The sequence below is a fragment of the Typopeltis vanoorti genome, chromosome 1, assembly GCF_054136105.1.
Source record: "Typopeltis vanoorti isolate ZY-2024b chromosome 1, IOZ_Tvanoo_1.0, whole genome shotgun sequence".
In the NCBI taxonomy this organism is placed as follows: domain Eukaryota; kingdom Metazoa; phylum Arthropoda; class Arachnida; order Uropygi; family Thelyphonidae; genus Typopeltis; species Typopeltis vanoorti.
In genome coordinates, this window is record NC_143549.1 from 170,320,433 (window position 1) to 170,345,537 (window position 25,105).

Genomic DNA, 25,105 nt, shown 5'->3' on the forward strand with positions numbered 1-25,105 from the left:
ATTTATTATGTTCTCAAATGCCCTCCTAGCATCCACATATTACAATCCTCTCTTCTGACACATTTTGGCTATTATGCTATTCAGTATTACTGTTCTTCTGCTCAGCTTGTCACTATCATGCCTGGGCAACACGCAGAATCTTTCCTCTCTGTGTTTTCTTTTGTACAACTTCAAGGCAAGAATCTCAGATCTCTCACTGCCCAATTTACATTGCCTCTCCAGTAATTTGTGCCCACCATCACAATCATTTCATCCATCCTTTCACCCCTCTTAATTGCCATAGCCACACTTTCTATCATCCCTCCAGGCAAACACTCCTCTGGCATCCTATCTTGCACATCACGGATCATCAAGTCTCCATACATAACACCACTTACCACTCTGTTCCTTGATTGCTCGGCTGCATCCCTCACTTTCTATCCTCTAACCCTTTCTCTCTGTGTTCTTCCCCTACTTACCTGCTGTCCTGGCATTACTCCCTCGCATTCTTCTCATTTCCTGTCTCTGACTGTTTCCATTCTCTCCACTTCTACCATTCCCATATCTCTCTCTCTCTCTCTCTCTCTCTCTCTCTCATTCCCATACCTCCTTCTCTTCTTCCATACTGTTTCTATTCTCTCCTCTTCTATCATTCCCATAACTCTCTCTCTCACTCCTACTCTGATTCGTCTTGCATTTATCTCTTCCATTTGCCTAATCTAATCTTTCATACTTCTCATGTCGTTCCTGAGACATTCCATCCCCTCTTTCAGCTCATCTATCTCTCTCTGCAAGTTAGTCACTTACTTGTCATTCATTCTCGAAATCAAGACCATCTCCGAAAACTTCACAGTCCTTCAAGCCTTCCACACTCCCGACTCTTATTTTTTCATTCATATTTCACTCGTCATTCTCTCCTATCACACTACTTATCTTCTGACATTCATTTCCCATCCTGACGCAACTAGGTTGGTTATCAAAATATCCAATTCATTAAATTCCTCCCATTGTCTACATTTTGCGCATATCTTCACTCCCCTTCTCTCACCCACCACATATCCAACTCCAGGGACACAAGAGATTTCCATATGATCATTCATCTCATTATGAGGAGATGAATGATCATATGGAATCTATCATCGTCATCATCTATCATCAAGGTTATATATCATCGATGATGTTCGTTTATGAATGTCAGAAGTATTCAAAATAGGGAAACAAAGTTGTTGCATTGATCAAGTTAATTTGCACAAAAATTGTCATACCATGTGACACATGTTTTATGAGGATGACATCCTGATGAGAAAAGAAATTGAGGGGTATGATGTTTTTCATGAAGAAAGTACAGAAAGAGAGGGACGAATGATGTTGATGAACAGCAGAGAAAATATTCCTATCCAAAGCAGAGATACAACAGGGAAAGCGTAGCAGTGGGTTTGGGGCAGTGCAGTGCAAGATAAAGGCAGACAGGAAGAAATATTTAGTTGGATGTTGCTACATATCTATTAATGGGGAGGGCAGTGAGAAGGAAATGTATAGTCAAAGTAGCCTAGTAAATAAGGAATGGATGATCTTTATGATTATGATAATATAAATTATAATGAAGGAAAGGTACCTGGTAAATGACAGAATAAATTTCTCATTTCTGAGAGAAAACTACTTTAAGCAATAGGTAACCTAAACAAGAGTGTACATGAAGATCATCAGTATCAGATTTGAAATCTTCATCAGTAGGTGAAAGTGATCACTTGTATGGGGGGCCAGTCACATGAGGACTTCTGTAAGAAAGGTGTACATATGAATTTATAGGACTGATGATAAGGAAAGCTCAGGTTAAATCATAGGATGGAATAGAAATTAATGCTGCTTAAGTCCTACTCAAGAACTATCTAGCAGAGGCAATACTGAATGTATTCCAAGGGGAAGAAGGTTGAATAAGGTAGGTGCATAATGGTTGAATGATGTGGTTAGGCACGTAATCTGGAAGGCATTATGGAATAAGATGAGTGGTAATAATGAGTTGCATTATTGGTACAGAGAGTAGGAGGGGAAGGTGACTTGCTTGGTAAGATCAAAAAAAGGGCAATATGAACAGCAGTTAGCTAATTAGATAAAAAATTTCAAAGGAGTTGTTCTGATATATAGCCAGCAGAAAAACTAATGATTATGGAAAGATGATATTGGTTGGTGAAAATAATAGAATGACAATCATGCAAAAGAATAGTTGATATATTAAATGAGCAATTTGTCAAGGTATTTCACACCTGTGATGGTGAGTGAGCAGGAGGTATATGGGGGAATTGAGTAAACATGATGTTAATAAAGATGTAAGACTTGATGATTTTTATCACCATGTGCTCTCAAGGAATGTTCTAGAAAGTTATCAGTCACTTTGACATACATGATTAACATGAATCTTAAATTGTGCCAAGTTCCAAAAGGTGCAAAGAGGGTAAAATTGTTCCACTCACTTCATAAGGGTGGTGATAGGATTTGAATTATAGACCAATCTGTGTGTCTGGAGTTGTGGGTAAAGTGTTGGAGAGGTTAGTGAGGAAACCAAGAGTCAGAATTGGATTGATAAAGGCAACATTATCTTTCACGGATCAACAAGGAACTGGTAAAGGAAATCATGTTTAAGCAATCTACTTACTTATTATAACAAAATGATAAATGCATTAGAAGGGAAATGAATACAAAGCAAAGTGGTATATTTAGATTTTGTAAAAAGCATTTGAGAGATTGTCACATGTTAAGTTAATAGCTAAAATGGAATAGATGGGGTTGGATAGCAGATTAGTGCACTGACTTGGAGACTAGCTGTCTTGTGGGGATCAGCAAGCTGTGCATGGAGGAGTGATATCCTAGAACAAGAATAACTAGTGGTGTACATCAATGGTCTGTTGCTGTTTAACTTATATATTAATGATATTTGTAAACATATGAATGGGGATATTCAATTACTTGCGGATTATGCAAAATTGGGAAGAACTATAAGGAGTAGAGAAGATGCTGAAGCATTACAAGAGCATTTGAATAGACTGAGTAAATGAGCAAGTGAGTAGTCTAGCCAATTGAATATTACAAGGTGTAAGGTTTTAAAATTTGTCATCTGTCACCTCTGAAAAGGAAACAGTGCCAATTTAACTTTGTGCAGTTTTTATTATTATTACCCCAAGACCTCATGGAGTCAAAGACTCATCTGAGAGGTCCTTTTATCACACATACATCTCCTCATACCGTGTCTTAAACACACTCAAACTCCTTGCAGACACCACACTCTCAGGCAAAGCATTCCAATCATTCACAACTCTGCACGAAAAAAACCTGCCTCTCACTCCCCTACTCACACCCTCTTTATACAGTTTCCAGGGATGACCTCTGGTTTTCCCCTGATCTCCCACTATTCTCTGTAGAACTTCTCCACCACTGATCTTATAAACAATCCCTTACCAACTTGTAGGTCTCTATCATATCTCCCCTCTTCCTCTTCTCCACCAGACTCTGCAAATTACATCTCAATCTTTCCTCATACTCAATTCCAGAGGTCAGAAACTACCTAGTAGGTAGTTTCTGACCTCTGGAACATCTCTTCATCCTTCTGAAAACCCATTGACCAAATCTGGGCACAATAGTCATTGTGTGGCCTTATCAAAGCCTTATACAACGGAATAAGAATCTCCCTATTTCTACACGTCAGTGTCCTCCGCATCATTCCCAGAAGCCTTTGTGTTGTCTTCACAATTTTGGCAATTATCAAGTCCCACAGCCTTATTTACATCTAGTTTACTCAACTTCCCAAACACCTCTTGCTCACTTACAGTCAGTCTCTCCTCCCCATCATCAACTGCTCTCAATCTCTCCATGAAGTCACATTCACAAGATTGAAAGATCTTTATGAACTGCTCATTAAGTATCTCCACCACACATTCTGCAACAGCTGTCTTTATACCATTTTCTCCAATCAATGTCATTCTTCCATAATAATTTTTTCTTTTGCTGGCTACATATCGAAAGAACTCCCTAGGATTCTTTTTGGCTTCATTAGCTAACTGCTATTCATACCACTCTTTAGCTACTCTCACCAACCAAGTCACCCTCCTTGCCTGGTCTTTGTAGACCTCATGAAATTGGTTATTTCCACTTCTCTTATGCTGCCTCCACAATGCCCTTTTTCTCTGTATCACATGCTTAATCTCTTTATTCATCCATCTCACACCTACCTTATTTAACTTTCTCACACTTGGAATACATTTATACATTGCATCTACTAGATAGTTTTTGAAAATCCCCCAAGCTACATTGATCTCTTTTCAAGCTAACTCCTCATTCCACGCTACACCCACAAGTTGTCTCCTGAGCTCTTCATAATCACCCCCCCCCTTGTAGTTCCATATATACCCTTTTCTCACATGGGTCCTTGCACTGCTGGCAACCACCCAGGTAATCACCTCATGGTCACTCTCACCAATTGGTGGATGATTTAACACCTCATTTATAATTACATCCTCTGATGAGATGACCAAATCCAAGACCCTCAATCCTCGTGTGCCCTCTGTTACATACTGTCCGAGATAGTTATCTCATCATTCCAGTCTATATTGTCATAATTAAAATCGCCCATAATGATCATCCTTTTCTTATTTGCTTGGCTAATTTGAATATACATTTCACTATCACCACCATCCACATTACCAGGTCTATAACAACATACCACCAAATATTTGATTCTATTCACCTCTATCTCACACCATACTGCCTCAAAACCACTGGCTCTATTTCCCTCTTGCATCTCTACCTTATATGGACATTACTCTTTCTCTATCATCAATAGCACTCCCCTTCCCTTTTTACCCCTTCTATCTCACGAAATATATCATACCTTCCATCTCTATTCCTGTCAGGATGTCTTCTTCATCCAACCATGTCTCACTTATTCCAACAATCTTTGGGTGAACAGATGCAATTAGTGCAACCATTTCATCTGCCTTGTTCCTTATACATCTAGCATTGGTATACAAATACAACAGCTCATTTCTGGATCTACAGCTAGTTCCACTGATACCACTCACGCGATGTGATCTCTCTCCATGCTAGACTGGGGCCATTTCCCTCTCTGCTTCTTCATTTCAGAGCCCTTTTCAATTCCAACTGTTTCCTCTTGATCCCTGGCCATCCCATTCCTTTCCTGCCTACACGTGCTCTCACCTCCTCTCGGAGCATCCACCTTTCTCACACTGTGTACCCTGTCCACCCTGAGTCTCCCCGTTTCCCTGCTCCTCTTGCACACCCTTCTCTCATTTTCTATACTCATACCACTCACTTCCCCATTCATAACCACTTCTTCAATCTCTCCTGCTCTTTCACATCACTCCCCTCTCGATCTGATTCATTCTCTCTATTCATTTCTCTACCTTTCAGCAGCAGTCTCTCCAAGTAGTATGAAGTAGTAGTAACAGTAGTGTTGTTGTAGTAACAATGAGGAAAGTTGGTTTAATTTGTTTTATGTATTGTCAATGTTTTTTATGCTAGCAGGTGTTTTTTTATGTACCATTTTTACGTTGTTATTTTTATGGTTACTCAAAAAGTTGCGCTATTATCAATTTAAATAAAATGAACACTTTGCCACAATTGTATTAGGTTTGTTTGACAGTTGAAAACATGAACATAATATCTCATATTTCATTGTTCCTTTTTCTCTGCTTATGATGGTAGACTTTTAAAATTTTTATTTTTTTATTATTTTAACTTTTTATTTATTATATGTGTTTGTAGTAGTATAAATATATATTATATACCATTAATTTCCTTGTATAATCCACACATGTGTACAGTATACTTTATACAAATATTTTTTTTCCTTTCAGTTGCTAACCCCATGCATAAAATGAGTAGTGCAAGAAAGAAAAAGTTTGTTAGTATTCAGATGAGTATTTGAAGTTCGGTTTCATATCCGCTGCTCAGGATGAACAGTCACCGTTCTGTCTATTGTGCAAACACTGTTTGACCAGTGAATCAATGAAAAAAGGTCATATTGAAGCACATTTGAAGGAGAAACATAATGCTTATGTGAACTATGATTTGAAGCAATTTAAGTCTCTAAAGGAAAAGTTTGAGAAAAGATCAACAATAGATTCATTGTTCTCTGTATGAACTGCTACCCAAAATCATGAAATTATGAAATTTCTCTGCTCATAGCTAAATTAGGAAAAAAACCATACTACAGAGGAGGATTAAACCAGCCATATCAACTTTTCTCAAATCAGTTCTGGAGAAAGTTGACAAAGATGTCAAAGGAACGCCACTGAGCAAAAGAATAGATGAGATGGCTAAAGATGTGGAAACACAACTTGTTGAAAAGTTGAGATCAAGGAAATTCTCAATACAGATGGATGAATCAACTGTAAGAGACAGTGAGGCTGTATTGATAGCCTATGCAAGATATATTGACAATGGTAAATTTACTGGAGATGTTGTTCTGTGAAGCATTAAAAATCACCACTACTGCCATTGATATATACAGGGTGTTCGGGATAAATTTGACATATTTATAATTAATTATATTTTTCCGTAAGTTACATGTATTAACACACACTTCTCTTCATTTAAAAGTTTGGACCCTTCTTCATTCACATACAAGATGTCAGAAAGGATGGATAGCTGGAACCCACCTGAATCATGGAAGAGAATAACTTGTATCATGATGATTCGTGCCCGCCATCAAAATAAGGATATTACGACTGCTGCCCAATGCTCCCTGAATACAGTAAAAACAATCAGGCATGAACTAGAGACTTGCAATGGTGACTACGAGGATGTAGCAAGAAGAAAGATCCCTAGCAGACGATCTGATTGCGTTCGTACAGCAGAATTCCTCGCAAATCTGCAGGAACAGGTGTTGAAGAACCCTGGCATTGGAATTCGGGCTTTGTTCGTGGAGTTGCTAACTGTAGTCAAGCCCTGGATAACAAGGGTAGGCAATGGTAGGCCGTATGTATGGCAGCAGGATTCGGCCCCTTGCCACACCTCTGGGAAAAGTCAAAAATGGTTGTCTGAAAATTTCTACGACTTCACCAGTCCAAATGTTTGGCCTCCAAACTCCCCAGACCTTAACCCTATGGATTATTTTGTATGGGGCGCAGTTGAAAAAGACACCAATCGCACTTCCAGTAATACAAAAGCCCAGTTAATGGATAAAATTAAAACAGTTTTTGCGGCCCTTCCCAGGGAGACTGTAGCATCAGCTTGTTCGAGGTTCTGAAGCAGAATTGAAGCTGTGATCGATGCTAATGGTGGTTATTTTGAGTAAATCTTGTTGATAGTATTGTAATTAACTCTGCCTGTAATGTTTTTTTGTCAATTCATTAAATTTAATAGATACAAAGAAGATTTTCTTTTTCCTTACGAAACTGTCAAATTTATCCCGAACACCCTGTACAATAAATTCAAAAATTATTTAGATGAAGCTCAAATATCAATGAAAAATATTACATATTGTGCTGCAGATGGTGCTCCTGTTATGATGGGCAAGAAACATGGCTGTTTAAAATTAATGAAGGATGACAATCATGAAATGTTGCTTGTGCATTGTGTTATTCACAGAGAAAATTTAGTTTCCAAAAAACTTTCACCTGTTCTATATGAGATATTGAATTCAGTTATAAAATGTATCAACACTATCAAAGCTAATGCCAAATGTGAGTGTCTCTTCAAACAATCTTGTGAGGATAAAACTGCTGACCAAGTAACACTATTGCTTCACACCAAGGAGATGGTTGTCACAGGGGAATTGACTGAGAACTATTAGTTATTCTTAGTGAGTTTTTGAATGACAAACCTGAAATGAAACTACAAACAGTTGATAGTCAAGCATTTGTGAGTTATTTGAACAGATATCTCTGAAAAGTTGAATATGTTAAATAAGCAACTGCAAGGAGCAAATAAGATCCTTGTTGATGCAAAAGCTAAGATATTTGGATTCATTGCATTCCTTGCAATTATGTTAAAAGAATTTTCAGCCTAAAATTTTGAACCAATTTTATTGGCTAAATAAGTGTGAGGCAACTGATGCTGCTGTACTTGTTATTGCAGATACCTGAGAAAAGTGGCCTGTGATTTATTTTCCTTGATTTAAAAGAAACTGATTTTCTATCTTGGAAAACTCACCCAATGCTAGTGGACCTAACTGTTGTGGGCCGTGCCAGTGGCAGACGATGAAATTTTAAGTGGGGGTGCTGCCTACACAAAATTTAAAAAAAAAAAAATTATATTTTCCTAATCAGTAACCAATTTATTAATAAATCTAATTAATTTATAAATTAATTAATATAAATATAAATAAATTAATTTATAAATTAATATTAATTTATAAATAAATGTAGATTTATTTATTAATAAATAAATCTGTAGATTTATTTATTAATAAATTGGTTACTGATTAGGAAAATATAATTTTTTTTTTTTTAATTTTGTGTAGGCAGCACCCCCCATTTAAAATTTCACCAGCTTCCACTGGGTCATGCACTATCAAGAAGAACTCTCAGAAATGCAAAATGATGAATTTATTAGAATTTTATTCAACATAAAAAGGAACAATGGCATGGCTTTGTGATGAGACAGAAACGAAATACCCAAATTCAACTAGTTTTGCAAGAAAATTACTGTTGCCTGTCCTGTCGTCATATTTAGTTGAAAGTGGCTTTAGTGCTGCAAATGACTTGTTACTGAAAAAAAGAAATTGTCTGGATATCACAAACCATGGAAATTTGAGATTGAAATTGATTAAATTAGTACCTGAAATAAAAACTCTTTGCAGCAGACATCAAGCTCAAAAATCACATTAACTTGGATTTTATTTTCCTGAGTTGAGTTCAATTTATGTTTTCTAATATACAAAGTGTAATATAAAATTTATATTCATTGAAGAAAGTCAAATTAAAAACAGTTTTACCTATGTTCCTTTTTTATTTGAATTACCTATTTATATTATACTTTTTCATATTTTACTACTACTTCATACTACTTTTTCATACATTATACTTTTTCATGAGGCATTAATGTGGGGCATGATCTAAAAAAGGCCAAGTACCAATGCCTTAGATCATTCATATGAGAGATTTTCACCACCTACAGATGTCCTGAAAAAAATGTGGTGATTTCTGTCTCTTTGAATCATGCTGTCAATTCCTAGTTAAAGGTATTTGATAATGATTTCATGTAAGCTGAGAGATGTATTAGTGCTATTGATGGTATTGCATAAATACCTTTGTAATTATGTGGAAAAAGTGATGTGCTAAAGTCAACTTGTGTTATATATGCAACACTGCCAGAACAAAGTTCTTACACAAAGTGCTTCTTAGCTTATTTTAGAAACACTACATTTTTAAGAAATATTTAACTTGTTCAACTTGTTGTTGATGGAAAAAACTTATCAATTTTTTTCCTTCATCCATATTTTATAATCATACTGTTTTTGAGTATATACTCAGGTCAGCAAAATCAATATTTTAAATATTAACAATGTTCATTATATCTGATTAAAATGAACAAAATTATAACATATTATTATCATTATTATTGCAAGGGGATCTCCAGAATCTGCAAGTTCATCGAGGGAGGCTCTAAACATTTCACAAAGCACTAACTAACTTCCACACAATAGATATATTTAGCTTTGAACTCATTCACTAATAAACCACACAGTTCTGGCAATCTATTCTCTGACAAGTCATTCACCACTTACCAAGCAAAAACAAAATCCAGTTCTCACACCATTGTTCAATTTGCAGGGTTTCTCCCCGGTTCTGCACCAACTAGTCATACAATGAAAAATTATTTACTCTACCAACTATGAAAAATCATTAAGCAACTAATATGTCTCTATCATATCTCCATTATTAAACAATTTCTGCAAACCACACACCTTCAACTTATCGTCATAAGGAGAGTTCCACAGACCTACAATCTTGGTCATTTCACATCTGGATTCTTGCATCTCTTTCTCATCCACAAGAAACCCAAATGACCATACTTGCAAAAAATAGATATGGTCATCTGGCTTTCTTGTGGATGAATTTCCTGTAGCTCAGTGTGTGTAGTACACAGCTGGTAATCTTTTCATCACAAAATGTGCATCCTAACAATTTTCTTCATTGAATTGATACGCATTCTCCTCTGTCCTTATTATCAGTCTATTAAAGTCATCCTGCAAGATCTCTACATCATCTTTTTTAAATACCTCTATACAATTAAGCATCACAAACTGAATATTTCCCAGATAATTTTCTATATCATTAATATACAAATTAAATAGAAATGTCTCAAGTGCTGTGCTCTGCAGTACATCATTAATCACAGACCTTTTCCTGAAGTCTACTCCTGAATAAACTACTCTCCAATATCTATCAATCAGCTGCTCTCTTATCTACATTACCAGCTTTGTATCCATCCAGACTTGCTGCAATTTATATAACAAAATTCCATGATGAGTTCTATCAAATGCCTCTATGAAGTCCAGCAGTATCACCTGAAACCATTACCTTTATCTCAGATGTCACATTATTATAAAAAGTAAGTTATCTAGAAGCTACCTACCTTTCAAAAAAACCATTCTGCCTTTCATACAGTATCCCATACCATCCATGCAATCTCAGATTTTTTCCTTAACCAACTTATCCAATACCATGATCATCACTTCACAAATGCTGACTGGTTGGTAATTTTCTACATTACTAGTACTATTTTTCCTTCTTTCCAATACCTTGGGACCAGCCAGAACTTTGACTTTAATTAAACAATATGGTACCACCACCACATCCACTTCAGTCCCTGCCACACTTGTTAGTACAATATCTCCACCTGGTACACCCTTGCAAATGATCATTAAATAATTTAGTTTTTTGTGTGTATATCAGTCACCTTATGACCTAGAATTCACCAATATTATTCTATAGCAACCATTGTTCATTTTGCTCACCACATACCAAAAGAATTCTTTTGGGATTATCATTGATTTTCATAGCTAATTTCCTCTTGTATTCCGATTTTTTCATCCTTATTATATTTGTCACTTGTCATTGTGGCTTATGCTTTGTATACTGTTCATGTGCTTGGTTATCACTTTTTCTTTAAATTCCCTTCACAAACTCATCTTCTTTTTGAAGCTCTGCTTAATGATGTTTACTCACCCATTTAACTTCCATTTGATTTATCCTCCTGATTCTAGGCATGCACTCTGAACATTCCTTTGAACATTCCATTACCATTTGCCATGCACTATCCAACCTATGCGGTTTCTTATTCTACAGCACTTCTCCAAGCAGTCTCCTGATTTCACTGAAACTACCAGTGCTATAATTCAATATACCCCACTTCTAAACTGAAAATTTCACACATTTAGTCACTTTCCAGGTTAAGAGAATGTGGTCACCTTGGTTACAGACAAATCTTCTGATGCAGTTATAAGATCTTCACTCTCAACCCCTTGGCACCTTCCATCAGATTCTGCTTCAAATAATAATTCTTTAGTAATTACATAAATTCCATATATCTTTCTGCCCATGTTCTCTCTTCTGATATGAATCTATGTTCCAAACAGTCAAAGAAATTCCAATTAATAATCACTTGCATTACACTCGCTGAACTTGTTTGCCAATGCATGCAATTCATCCTTTGCATCCCACTGGCCTAAAGCAATCAACTATTTATTTTGTTCTACTAGTCTCTATTTCACACAAAATGGCCTCAAATGCATTGCTTTCACCTTTCTCCTATTGAACTCCTACTCATTATGGCTGCAATTCATCTGATATTATCAGCAATACCCCTATCCCAATAAAGTACTATACATCTCACATCCCACTAAAATCTGTTGGCTATATCTCATTAATAGGAATAACTTTTGACCAAGAAAAGGAATTAACCAATGTTAAAAAATGTCTCCCTCTCCTTTTGTGCTGAATGTTTGGCATTAGTGTACATAAAGTGCAATTGTTCCCTATGCCCACAGCTATCCTTGTGCTTTAATTAGCTATTTAATTCTGATTTGTTATCTGCAGTACTATCTTCAGCATTTTTTGTTCATTATTATATTCATTTGCTTCACCGATACCTACACACAGACAACAGTTCTAATTTCCACTATTTACACCTCCAATCTCACTCCGTTTTGCAACAATTTAGATCCTTCTGCCTACCTAACCACACTACACATCCACATCATTCTCATAATAACATATGCATAAACTCATCTACAATCATAGCCCTCCTTCTCACATCATCTTTATCATACTGTGACAATACTTACTATCTTTACCTGTTCACTCTTCTCTCTTGCTACTTCTAGTAACTCTTTCATGGCGTCTCTCATACCACACTTGTCTACCTTAAAATTATTTGTACCTACAAAATCAAGTAATTCTTTCACTTTCACTTGCTATTATTACTTTCTTCATTCTAATATCCTTGCAAATTATCTACTTTGAAATTATTTGTACCTACAAAATCAAGTGATTCTTTCATTTTCACTTGCTATTATTACTTTCTTCATTCTAATATCCTTGCAAACATTATTAATCTTTACACCTGGAAAATGTCTATTGTTAAGCACTCCTTTTTTCATGGAAATGGCATACAAAATTCTCGCCTTAGTCTCCCTTTTTTCTATATAGTTGCTCTTTACTTTCTCTTTTCTTGTTGCTTTTTTTCTTTCTTTATCTTCTCAGCTGTTCTACTTGCTAGATATTTCTGCAAACTCATGCTTTTTTCCTCTTAACCCCATCTAACCATACTGTCTTCCTCATTAGAATTGACTTCATTCTTCACATCATCATCATTATTTTTTTTTTTATTATTATTATTTTGTGACACCTCCAAGGAGTCCAAAGACTTATTGAGGGAGGGCACCTACTCAACAGCTCTCCATTTCCACCACCTAATCCACGAACTTCACCAAACTACCACTACCATGATCATCTAACACCACATATTTTTGGTCTATAAATTGCATGTGTTCTGAAGGCTAATTTTTCTCAATGTGGGATGAAAAACTTGAGTTTCTGGGAGAAAAAAATCCCTGCTACCTCCGTATGAGATTGGCTAACTCACCCTCAATTGAAAAATTCCCATATAAAATTCCTCTCGAGAATTGAACCTTTAGCCTTTTTTAGCCTTTTCCAATCGAAGGGTGCAGCGTACCACTGTTCTTCCAATTGCACTACAGAATCACTTATCTATGATATCATTTTTATGCTCTTCACTGTTGCAGATAGTTCTGCAGATTCACACTTTGCCCTCTTAATCTCATGTAACCATATTCTCTCTCTCTCTCTCTCTCTTTCATTACAAATGACTTCATTTTCCACATCAGCCACGCTATCATTTTTATGCACTTCACTGTTGCTCTAACTCTCGATCCAATTCTCTGTCTCTTTGTCACTCAATTTTTGGACCTATTCTCTATCTCTTTGTCACTCAATTTTTGGACCTATTCTCTGTCTCTTTGTCACTCAATTTTGGACCTATTCTCTGTTACATCTACAGCATCACTCTTACTCTTTTGGCCTGACCCACTCTTCTGGCTCTCACTCTTGAAACAATTCCACTCTCACTCTGCAAGCAATATCCACTCACTCTTGGTAAAGAATACATTTCACAGACATTACAGTGCAACTCTTTGAACAAGGAAAACTTGGGTTTTATTTGTCTACACTATGAAATGTACCATGTGGAATAACATAAATCTAATACAAAACTATGTTGGAGCTCTTCTTTTCAGAAGGAGATATGTTGGAAGGAGGAAGCTTCTTCCTCCTTTCAACATATCTCCTTCTGAAAAGAAAGAGCTACATTCTTTAAGAAGCAACAGTCACCTTGTTATCACTAAAGCAGACAAGGGAAAAGTGACAGTAATTATAGATTCTTCAAATTACAAAAGAAAAATTTCTGTTTTACTTCGAGATCACTCAACATAACCAAGAACTTGATCACGAACCCACTAACACTACTGAAGAAATTAAATTCCCTTCTAGATGAGGTTATAAGTTTAGATGCAGACACTATAGAAAGGTTAAAAACATATTTTGCAAGACCTCCTAGATTTTATGGTCTACCAAAAATTCACAAGACAGACATTCCTCTCCGTCGTATAGTTGACTGTATTGATTCACCTACTTACTGCATTGCCAAATATTTAGCAAAATTATTGAAATCACATATAGGTAAATCACGCTCTTTTTTTGAAAAACTCTTCTGATTTCTTAAACAAATTAAAAAATATCTCATTACAACCTACTGATCTTATGGTGAGCTTCGATGTAGAATCTCTATTTACCAATGTCAAAGAGACTACTTCTCAAAGAGACTACATTTATTTGCTGACATCTTCCCACAAGATATCATAAAATTATTCGATTTCGTGATGCACTCTAGATATTTCTTGTGTCAAAACAAATTCTACAACCAAGTGGAAGAAACGGCCATGGGTTGTCCACTTTCACCTGCTCTCTAGCCAACTTTATTTGGAACATCTAGAAGACATCTTTTTTTCATAAATATACCCTCAACTGACCTTTTGGGTTAGATATATAGATGACATTTTTTCAGTGTGGCCTCACAACAGAGATTCCTTACCATCCTTTTTTAGCCAAAATCAATTCTTTACACCCTCGTATCAAGTATACCATAGAGATTGAAAAAGACAACAAGTTATCTTTTTTAGATATCCTTCTCATCCGTTCACCTTCAGGTATTCTGACAACAACAGTTTACAGAAAGCCCACTTTTACTTGACGTTACATTCTCAAACAATCTGCCCATCACCCTTATCAAAAAACAGGAATCGTAAAATGTTTAATTCGACGAGCTAGAACTAATTGCTCAACTTCCCACGAATTACAGAAAGAACTTTCAACTATCAAACATTACATGAAATAGCTTCTCCGAGAACACAACATCTGTTCAATTCCTACAATTCAATCCAATCCAGAACAACAAAGGATCAATATGTCAAGTTCCAATTCAATATATTTCCAGAATTTCAGAACCAATTTCAATAATTCTAAGAAATATGATTTAACAGCCACTTATATCCCTATTAAAATATCCACCTATTTCCCCCTCTTCTAAAGATAAACGCTCAACTATGTCGCTGCCTGGTGTATATCAAGTACCATGTGACTGCAATCTGTCATACTTTGGACAAACTGGATGCTCTATAGAAAAAAGAATACAAGAGCATCAATCGTACATTCTTCACATCAAATCCGATAAGTCTGAATTGGCACAACACGGGATAGAAACAAGCCACAACATTCTGTGGTTCAGGACTCGCCTTCAACACAGATGTCGCTATAAATTTGAACACCTATTCAAAGAGAGTGCAGAGGCCTTACTTCAACACCCTAACTTGAATCGAAATGATTGCCTATCCTTGTCAAAAATATGGGAAAGTTTAATCTGGATAACACACTAAGTTTTTTGAGTTTTTTTTTTTTTCAATTGAGACCTTCTAATTCTTACATTAGTCTAATGTTATCTTTAATTCAATTTATAAATTAAGATTGTTATATGAAATTGTGAATTAATAATTTATTTCTTTAATTTATTCATCACTCTGATGAAATTTACCTCTCTTTAGTGCTTATTATGCAGCTCGTTCTACTTTTGAATGATCAATTGTTTGTATTCCACCTTGTAAAAACTGTTCCTATCAAGCCACTGATAATAGTCTGTTAATTTCAGACTGAAATATTTGGCAAATATTCTTGTGTTAACGTGTTGGTAATTCTTGGTAAGCCACCATGAAGTGATCACCTGGATTGTAGACAGTCACATGAGAACTTCTATATAGAAAGGATATATGTGGAACTACAAGGCTGGTGATTATGAAAACCTTAAGAGATGACTGGGAGCTATAGTTGAAAAGAGGAGCTGAGTGGGAAGAAGACAGATGTTGCGTGGGAATTGATCAAGAGCTATATATTGGCAACAATGTCTGAGTGTATTCCAAAGTTAAAAAAGACTAAATAAGGTAGGAATAAAATGGATGAATGAAAAGATTAAGAGTGAAATCTGGAAGAAGAAGGCACTATGAAGACAACACGAGATGAATGTTAATAATGATCAGCTGCATGAAGAGTACAAAGAGCAAGCCAGAAAGGTGACATGGTTGGTACAGACAGGAAAAGTGCAGTATGAGAAGAAATTAGCCAATCAATAACTACGACAAATCTTAGTGCGTTCTTTCAATATGTGTCGTAGTTATTGATTGGCTAATTTCTTCTCATACTGCACTTTTCCTGTCTGTACCAACCATGTCACCTTTCTGGCTTGCTCTTTGTACTCTTCATGACAATATATTGCCACGTCTTGATGGCACCTTTGGTACATGTTTAACATGGGGGGGGGGTTGCAACAGGGCAAGTCTCAAAGTAATGGAAGGTGGTAAAAAAATTGTTCCACTTCATAAAGGTGGAATGGGGGGAGGGCGGGATAAGACTGAGGCTACAAATTATAGGCCACGCTGGAATTTTTGTTAATGTGTTAGAGAAATTGGTAAGGACTAGAATTCAGAAATGAGTTGATAACAACAGTGTTATTTATGAGGATCAGAGTGGGTTTATTAGGGGGAAGTTATGCTTTAGCAATTTGCTTACATATTACAACAAACAAAATCCTCAACATTCACTTATAATAGAACTTGAATATTCACTGATTCCTTGCCAACTAGTTTTAAATTTGATGTATGGCTAGTTTGTCAGTCATTCTCAGTTATGCTAATTCCACTATGAGTGCAACATTTTAATTACTTATTTCCAGTACTTTCTTTCTTTTTTTTTTTTTTTGAAAATTCACTGATATTTAAAACATAAATTTCTATTACTTAGTAATGAACAAGGGGGGGGGGGGGTTCTAACCTGTAGAAAATACTTGGTTTGGTGTTCTGAAAGTTGTTTGTCAAATACTGAAATCCGTCATGCATTAGATGTGCTGAAATGACCACTCTTAAAAGAACTAAATAAAATAACAACGGGGGAACTAATAAGGAAAAATATTCTGTATCGTTTTATGCAAAATACAGCACAGAAATGTTTAAGAGTATATAACCTCAAATTTATAATCTTGTTACTATAAAAAAAACAAACTGATTTTAACATCTAATACCTACATGAGGAACAGATTGTGGTAGATAATCAGAGACTGCATGGCAAACACACACATACACACACTGTGTGACCACAGATGTGAGACCCCTTGACACTCCTGCACATGGTAGAAGGTGGCAAATCCATTTCAATAACAGGGTAATCAATGTGTTTTGTGGGATGAGTGTTTATTATATGTCGGAAAATTAGCTTTTCTTTTATGAAAATTTAGTTTTTAAAGTGGCAACTATTTTGCTTGTACAAAATAGTTACCACTTTATTTTGAAAAAATAAAGTGGTAACTATTTTTTCAAAATAAAGTGGTAACTATTTCAAAATTTTTTCAAAAAAATAACTATTTTTTCAAAAATGTGGAAAATTTTATGTATAAACATGTGATTTCATGTGTCTGTAACAAATTCATACAGTGCCTTATTCCTTTCTCCCCTTCAACATGAACTGACTTTTCTTGGCACATTGCCAGTCAAGGGTCTTGCATCTGTGATCGGACATTACATATACACACACAAGTTAGCAATATATAACCTGAAAAGTCCAGAACTTTGTGACTGGTGCACTCCACATCAAATATATCATTTTCCATAGTGAGGGCTGCTGCTGAACAAACAATTCTTTATCTCTTAAAAAATTTCCAGATACTCGTTTCTTGGGTTTCTCAGTAAATGTACCATTTTCCTTTCTGAAAGAGAAATTGAAAATAAGTTTAGATAGACAAACTTTACATGATTTAAAACTTTAAGCATCAATACTTATGAACAAGACAGAAACACGATTCCCCTGATCTAGCATTATAGGGTCAGGAAGAAATGAAAGCTGAAAATGAAATTTTCTCAATGATTCACAATCTTTCATATATGCTTTAAATATATTCTCATTCTGTTGTGTAATAGAATCCTGTTGATGAAATACACACAACATTATCATCATAAAATGCATTCAGTGCAATGAAGGCTTAAATCACAAAAAGTGGAAGGTGTGCTAAGAATGATACCAGTAAGCATGATAGTCAGAAAGTTAGTATGAAAGTACTTTCCTCCCCAAGTACAAAAGTAAAATGCCTTTATTGAATTTTTTTTTTATTTACTATTTTTAAAGTATTTTGTCACATTGTATTTTTTTTTATGTTGGTCCCACCCATGAAAGATTGTTTGCAAACCTATAGTACATTCATACTATGGACTGTCTAGGGATTTTTTTTTTTTCATTTTTATTGATTTTTTTTGTATATTTGACTTATTTTTTTTACAAAGTCCAGAAACTTTGCTCTAGAAGACCAAATAAAACTTTTTAAAGTCACTTCAGGCTTCCAATAAGTGAGGCAGTGGTCTCACACCACTGCCTCACTGCCAATAAGTTGAATAAGATATAAGTTGAATTTCATTGCCTATTCGGCAATGAAATTCATCTTCCACCTTGAAAGACAAATCACAAACATCCATACTCATAGCAGGATTTGAACCAGCAACCTGTTGGTTGGAGAGTGGATATGATAACCATTCAGCCAACTAGGCCAGTAAGTTACTAGCAGGATGTGGTTCATAACTAGATATATGACAGACACAAATCAGTTTTAGTTTAAACAGAAAAATTTAACTACTATTACAGAGTTGTTACATTAAATTCATTCACTGTTTGTAATCTCGCCATCCTGTCAGGCAATGCATTCCATGCTTTCCACTCTCCATGAAAAAAAAAACTTATTTGCTACCTCCTTTGAAACTTCAAGGGATGGTTTCTTGTTCTTCTTCATTCCCCTCGTTCTACCTCATTCAAGAGTTTAAGCTGTTGTTTCAATCATATCACCCATTCACCAGACTACATTCCCTCGATCTGCTCTCATAATCAATGCTTTCCAGTCCAAATATATATATATATATATATATATATATTTTTTTTTTTTTTTTTTTTTTGCTATCCACCTCTGCACCCTCTTGGCAGTTAATTTACTAGTGACACTAGTGACTTTCCTCTTCTGGGATATTGCTCCCCATTACACAACTTGCTGATGCCCATTAGACAACCAATCTCCAATCCGATGCACTAGTCTAATATTGTTAAGCTGAATGAAACTAAAACTGTATTAATTTATATTTTCTTCAGAACTTAACATGGATCTTACATTTTGGCATATACTGATATATCAGATGGATAAAATTGATTGTAAATTACCAGCAACAATAATGATTTAAGAGTCTATTTATTTGTCCATAGTGTTTTAATGTATTATTTACTGTGAATAGCCCAGTTTAAACTTTTCTAATATTTTATAAATATTTGTATGTGGCTGGGAGAAGGCTAATCGGATTAAGTACTGATAGCCAGAAGCAAAACACGTGCACTGTGGAAGGAGAGCACATGGTCCCCCCACCACCACCAAAGAGCATGCTAGGGGAGATTATGGCACTAGGTGCTGGGAGATGTAAAGTGATGTGAGCAAAGAGGAAGAAATTTAATGACGTAGTAAGGAAGTGTTGGCTGTGGGATTTAAAAAGCGAAGCAGCACCAGCTCAGGGCTTTTTTTTGTCATCCTCTTTGCTTGCCGATGTTCGTCCCCGTTCCTTGGAAGGATCAGCGAAGCAGAGAGCATGCCGAAGAGTCCTTGGGAGATTGCCGGTTAAGGAGTTGCCAAGCAGAGCCGAGTTCCTGATTACTGTAGAAACAGCTAAGCCTTGCCTAGCCAGATGACCATTGAACGGCAAGCACCTGCTTTCGTTGCCGGAGACAAAAGTTTCATTCAGTGGGGTAATGCAGACCATGCAGAACAGAAGGTGGACCTGAAGGTGATGTTATATTATGATATGTATGATGTTCTAATGGTCCCCCCAGCAATTGGTAAAGTAGAAACATTAATCTGTTTAGTGAATGTATAAAGGAAGAAAGACTGTAATTATTAGTTGGACATTAAGTTTAGAAGGTTGTGAATTTTATGCAAGGACTTTAGAGATATAGTTTAAGAGGCAGTGTAACTCTGAGACATGAATGAAGAAATTATGGTTAATTTTAATGTCAATGAATGAATAATCTTTAGTATTGTGGAGTTTAAGCTCATGATTTACCTTTGATAGAATGTTTTAACTGAACTGATACTTATACATGCTAAGAGAGAGTAAGAAGGGTTAGATAATTATGTTTTCATTGAGATTGATATTGAAGCTAGCATGTGCCAAAGTTTATTCATGATATGTAATATGACTAGAGTGTAATTAAATGTTTTCTTTAGACTCAATAGTTGACTTGCCTGATTTCATTTTCTATTGCACTGCTCATAAATAATCGAACCACGGCGGGAGGTAATTTATAGGGAAGGCTACGACTGCAAACTAAGTTAAGGATAGATGAGGTTTGAACTACTTCATATAGTTTAAGAAATTAGGGATAGTGTGCCAGAACTATGCTAAGTTCTGGTTCTTTGATTTTTCATTGTTCAGAAATCTAGGATTCAGGGTGGCGCAGTATAATAGAAATTTTCCCTGAATCCAAAGAAAGAACCAGCACTGAAACAAAGGAATTACCATTGTCCATTGGGAATCTCTTTGTCTTCTACCCACGTGCAATATCTTTAAAGTTGTTAACGGCCCAAAGTGAATGTTGAGACTGCATACACTAAAGAGTTAAAGAAGTATAATTAAGGTTCCAACAGAAAGTGTTGAATTAAGGAATTAATAATGATATAGATACGAAGTAAATAATATAAGCCAAGTAAGAAGAAATATAAGGAAAGTGAGGACATAATAATATCTAACTCCATCCACTCTAGTTTAACTATCAACTTATCATGTGGTAATCTATCAAAAGCCTTTGCAAAATCTAAACATACTATTGTGTATACATCTACTTTGTCCAATGCAGCTGTCACCTTATTGTAATAAGTAAGCAGATTGCTAAAAATGACCTCCCTTTAGCAAATCTGCTATTCATCAAATATAATACCACTGTTGTCAACTTAATTCTACATCCTGGTTCTTACCAGCCTCTCAAACACTTTAACCACAACAACTGAAACGCAGATTCAGATAGTCCTATTTTGTTGCTTGAATTCTGTCACCTCTGTTATGAAGCAGCATAAAATGGACTTCCTTCTACTCCTTTAGAACAAGACCCAATGGAAGACACATATTACACAAATATGTCAAGGCAGATGTCAACTCTCTGGCACATTCTGTCAAAATACATGTTGATGTATTATCGAGTCCCACAGCTTAATTCACATCAAGTTTGTTCAATTTCCCATATAGATCTTGCTCATTTATAGTCAGTCTCTCCTTCTTATCATCTACTTCTCTCAAACTCTTCATAATGTTACATTCACAAGAATGAAAGAACTTTATGAACTGCTCATTAAATATCTCAACTATATGTATTGCAGCAATTGTTCTTATATCTTTTTCTCCAATCAATGTCATCCTTCCATAATCATTCTTTTTTTTTTTTTTTTTGCTGGCTACATATCAAAAGAACTCGCCAGGATTGTTTTTTGGCTTCATTAGCTAACTGCTGCTCATACTTCACTTTCTTTAGCTTTACCAACCGAGTCACTCTCCTTGTCTGTTCTTTGTAATCCTCATAGAATTGATTCTTATTATTCCTCTTATGTTCCCTCCATAATGTCTTTTTCCTCTCTTTTTGATTTCTTAATCTCTTCATTCATTCATTTCACACTTATCTTATTTAAACTTCTGATCCTTGGAATACTTTTAGACATTGCTTCTACTAGATAGTTCTGGAATATCACCCAAGCAGCACTGATCTCCTTTCCAGCCAGCTCCTCATTCCATGCTACATCTGCAAGCTGTCTCCTGAGCTTCTCATAATCAGCAACCTTGTAGTTCCACATATTGCCTTTATTCACAGAAGTCCACACACTGCTATCAACTACTCAGGTAATCACTTCATGGTCACTCTCACCAACTAGAGGGAGATTTGACACCTCATTTATAATAACATCTTCTGATGAGATGATAAAATCCAAGACCCTCAATCCTCATGTGCACCTCTGTACTGCCTGAGGTAGTTGGCCCTCAAAATATTCATTTTCTTTTACTTCCAGTTGCTATCTCATCATTCCAGTCTATATTTCCATAATTAAACTTGCCTATTATGATCACCTATTTCTTATTTGCTTGGCTAATTTGATTATACATTTCATAGTCACTACCATCCACATTACCAGGTCTAACAACATCCAACCAAGTATTTCATTCTATTCACCTCTATCTCACACCAAACTGCCTCAAAACTGCTGGCACTATTTCCCTCTTGCATCTCTACTTTGTGTGGACATAACTCTTTCTCTATCATCAATAGCACTCCCCCCTACCTTTTTACCCTTTCTATCCTCACGAAACACATCATACCCTTCCACCTCTATTCCTGTCAGGATGTCATCTTCATCCAACCATGTTTCACTTATTCCAACAATTTCTGGGTGAACAAACTCAATCAATGCAATCATTTCATTTGCCTTGTTTCTTATACTTCTTGCATTATAGAAACATAACAGCTCAATACTGAATCTATAACAAGTTTCAATGATACCACTTCTCCATACTTACCTGGAGCTATTTCTTTTTCTCCTTATTCATCTTAGAATCTTCTATGAATCCAACTGTTTTTCTTTAATCTTAAGTCATTTCCTTCCCTTTCTGTTTACACAAGCATTCACATCTTCTTGGAGCATCACTATTTCTCACATTGTGTTTACCTTGTCATCCTGAGTTTCCCCTTTCCCCTATTTGTCTTGCCCACTTGTTAAGCACCATTTCAATCGTTCCTTCCTTACTCTCCTGCTCTTTCATATTGCTGCTTACTTGCTCCGATTCTTTCTATGCACTCATTGCACTTCCATGCAGCAGTAGCAAGAAGAGAAATTAGTGCAGATGACTCACACCAAAACCATTCAAAGCAGTCCATCACACTTATATAGTTCACTCTTCCTTCAAACTCATTCCACACATTAACAAACTGCACTGCTTTCTCTTCACAGATTTCTGCCAACATATCATTCATAATTCTTGCTCTCTGCCTCATCTCATCACTGTCACCGTCCTGATATCCAATCTTACATTCTCCTTATTCTCAGTCAAGTCATATGTCCCTACTACCCCCCACCAACTCCTTTGATCGCTTAATCCTTGTATCCAATGCCTGAATCACTCTATTCATTTTACCACCAGGAAAATAAACCTTGTGGATCTTCTTGTTTACCACACCTCTAATAATCGAATTGCTATACAATACCACTTGTGTGTATTTCATCTCTTTCCTCATCTTCACCAACTCAGCTTTTAAATCTTATGCCCATTTTTTGCTATCATTAACTCTCTCTTTTTTATCGCCAGCCACACACACACACACACACACACACACACACACACACACACACACACACACACACACACACACACACTTGTTTGCTGCTAATCCCTCATCATCTTGCTGTTAACTGCGCTCTCTTTTTCCATGTCATTGTCGCCAATTTATCATTTATTTACTCTATTTTTTAACATCATATAAATTATCATCCACTTTATTGTCAATCAAACATTTTACCATGCCATCATTTCCACCCACTTTCTAAACATTCGCACAATCTTCAGCTGCCATGTCAGTTACGACTTGTATTATGACTCATATGCCATGTTCCTTACTCGTATTGAAACTGTTTAAACTCATATTTAAACAAGCCAAATTGTCCACAGAATATTGCATTTCCTTCATTCCCACACTTGTTCTTTTCTGTTATTCAGTCTTTCTACATAAATATCCACAACATCTTCCCATGCATACATATTACATTCATGGCACTGTACAATTTTTGAAAAAACTTTGCAGTCTACTTTGTCTTTTGTGTAGACTTACACAATGGTTTGCTTTTCACTGCTATATTATATCAGTGTGCCATCATTTATTGTAAAATTTCTTTTGTGTTCATCTTATAGAACCCTTTAGTAATTTATAAGTTTCTATCATGTCCCCTCTTTTTATCAGCTAAACTGCAATCCACACACCTGTCATCAGCTCAGATTTGTCCTTGTATCCACTTCACCACTTCCTCATCCCTAAGTAACCTAGGTGACCAGATCTATATGCAGAAAAATGATAGCCAAAAAATGAGGGATAACAACACTCTTTACGTGGCTCTTGTTAGAGTTTTTCAACATCTACTTTGAGTTATTTTCCCAACTTTTTCAGTACACCCTCTGAACTTCAACTCTGTGCACCATTATCCTCAGATTCCTAGCATCACAAATCCCTGTAATCTAGTACCATCAATGTGATGCATAGGATGTAATCTTTTCATTCTGAAATGCATAACCATACATTCTGCTACATTAAATTCGCAACCCACAATGTGGACACTGTGGGTTCTGAACTTCCTGTGTTCATTAGCAGTGTCCTTTGTCAACATTGACAATTTATAAAAATCATCCTGCAAGATATCTACATCACTTTTATCAATTGCTCTCTCCAGTTTTGCATCAACAGTAAACAACTAGATAAATCATTCCCTATATCATTAATATATAATTTAAATAGTGTCCCTAGTATAGAGCCCTGTGGCACTCCACTAGCCATGCTCATTTGCCTTGATTCCACTCTACCATATACGAACTGCTGATGACTGTCTATCAGCCATCTCTCTCATCCATGTCACCAGTCATATCCATTCCCATTTGTGCCAACTAATGTAATAGTTTACATGCAGTATTTTGTCAAATGCCTTTATAAAGTTACAGGGGCTTCATTGTTTAGCAATTTCCATTATCTAAATCTGTCGTCACTCTGTCATAAAATGTAAGTTGCTAAGGCATACCAAACTTTTACCAAGCTGTGCTTCCCCATGGCGTCATATTCTTATCCACCCATTCCTGAATTTTACCTTTAACCATCACTCGTGAGATACTGAGGTAATGTGTAATTTTCTATTTCTGTCTTAGAGGCACCTTTATTAATGGAACTATCTT

At 35.9% G+C, this 25,105-nt stretch overlaps 1 protein-coding gene across 1 annotated transcript in view; it reads right to left on the reverse strand.

Annotated features, from left to right (window-relative positions):
* LOC150110639 (transient receptor potential cation channel subfamily M member-like 2) overlaps positions 1-25,105 on the reverse strand; it is a 658,320-nt gene that overhangs the window by 346,891 nt on the left and 286,324 nt on the right. Inside the window, exon 15 of the mRNA XM_090403554.1 lies at positions 17,667-17,820. Coding sequence (XP_090259680.1) covers positions 17,667-17,820 — 154 coding nt within the window. The remainder of the gene's footprint in view (positions 1-17,666; positions 17,821-25,105) is intronic.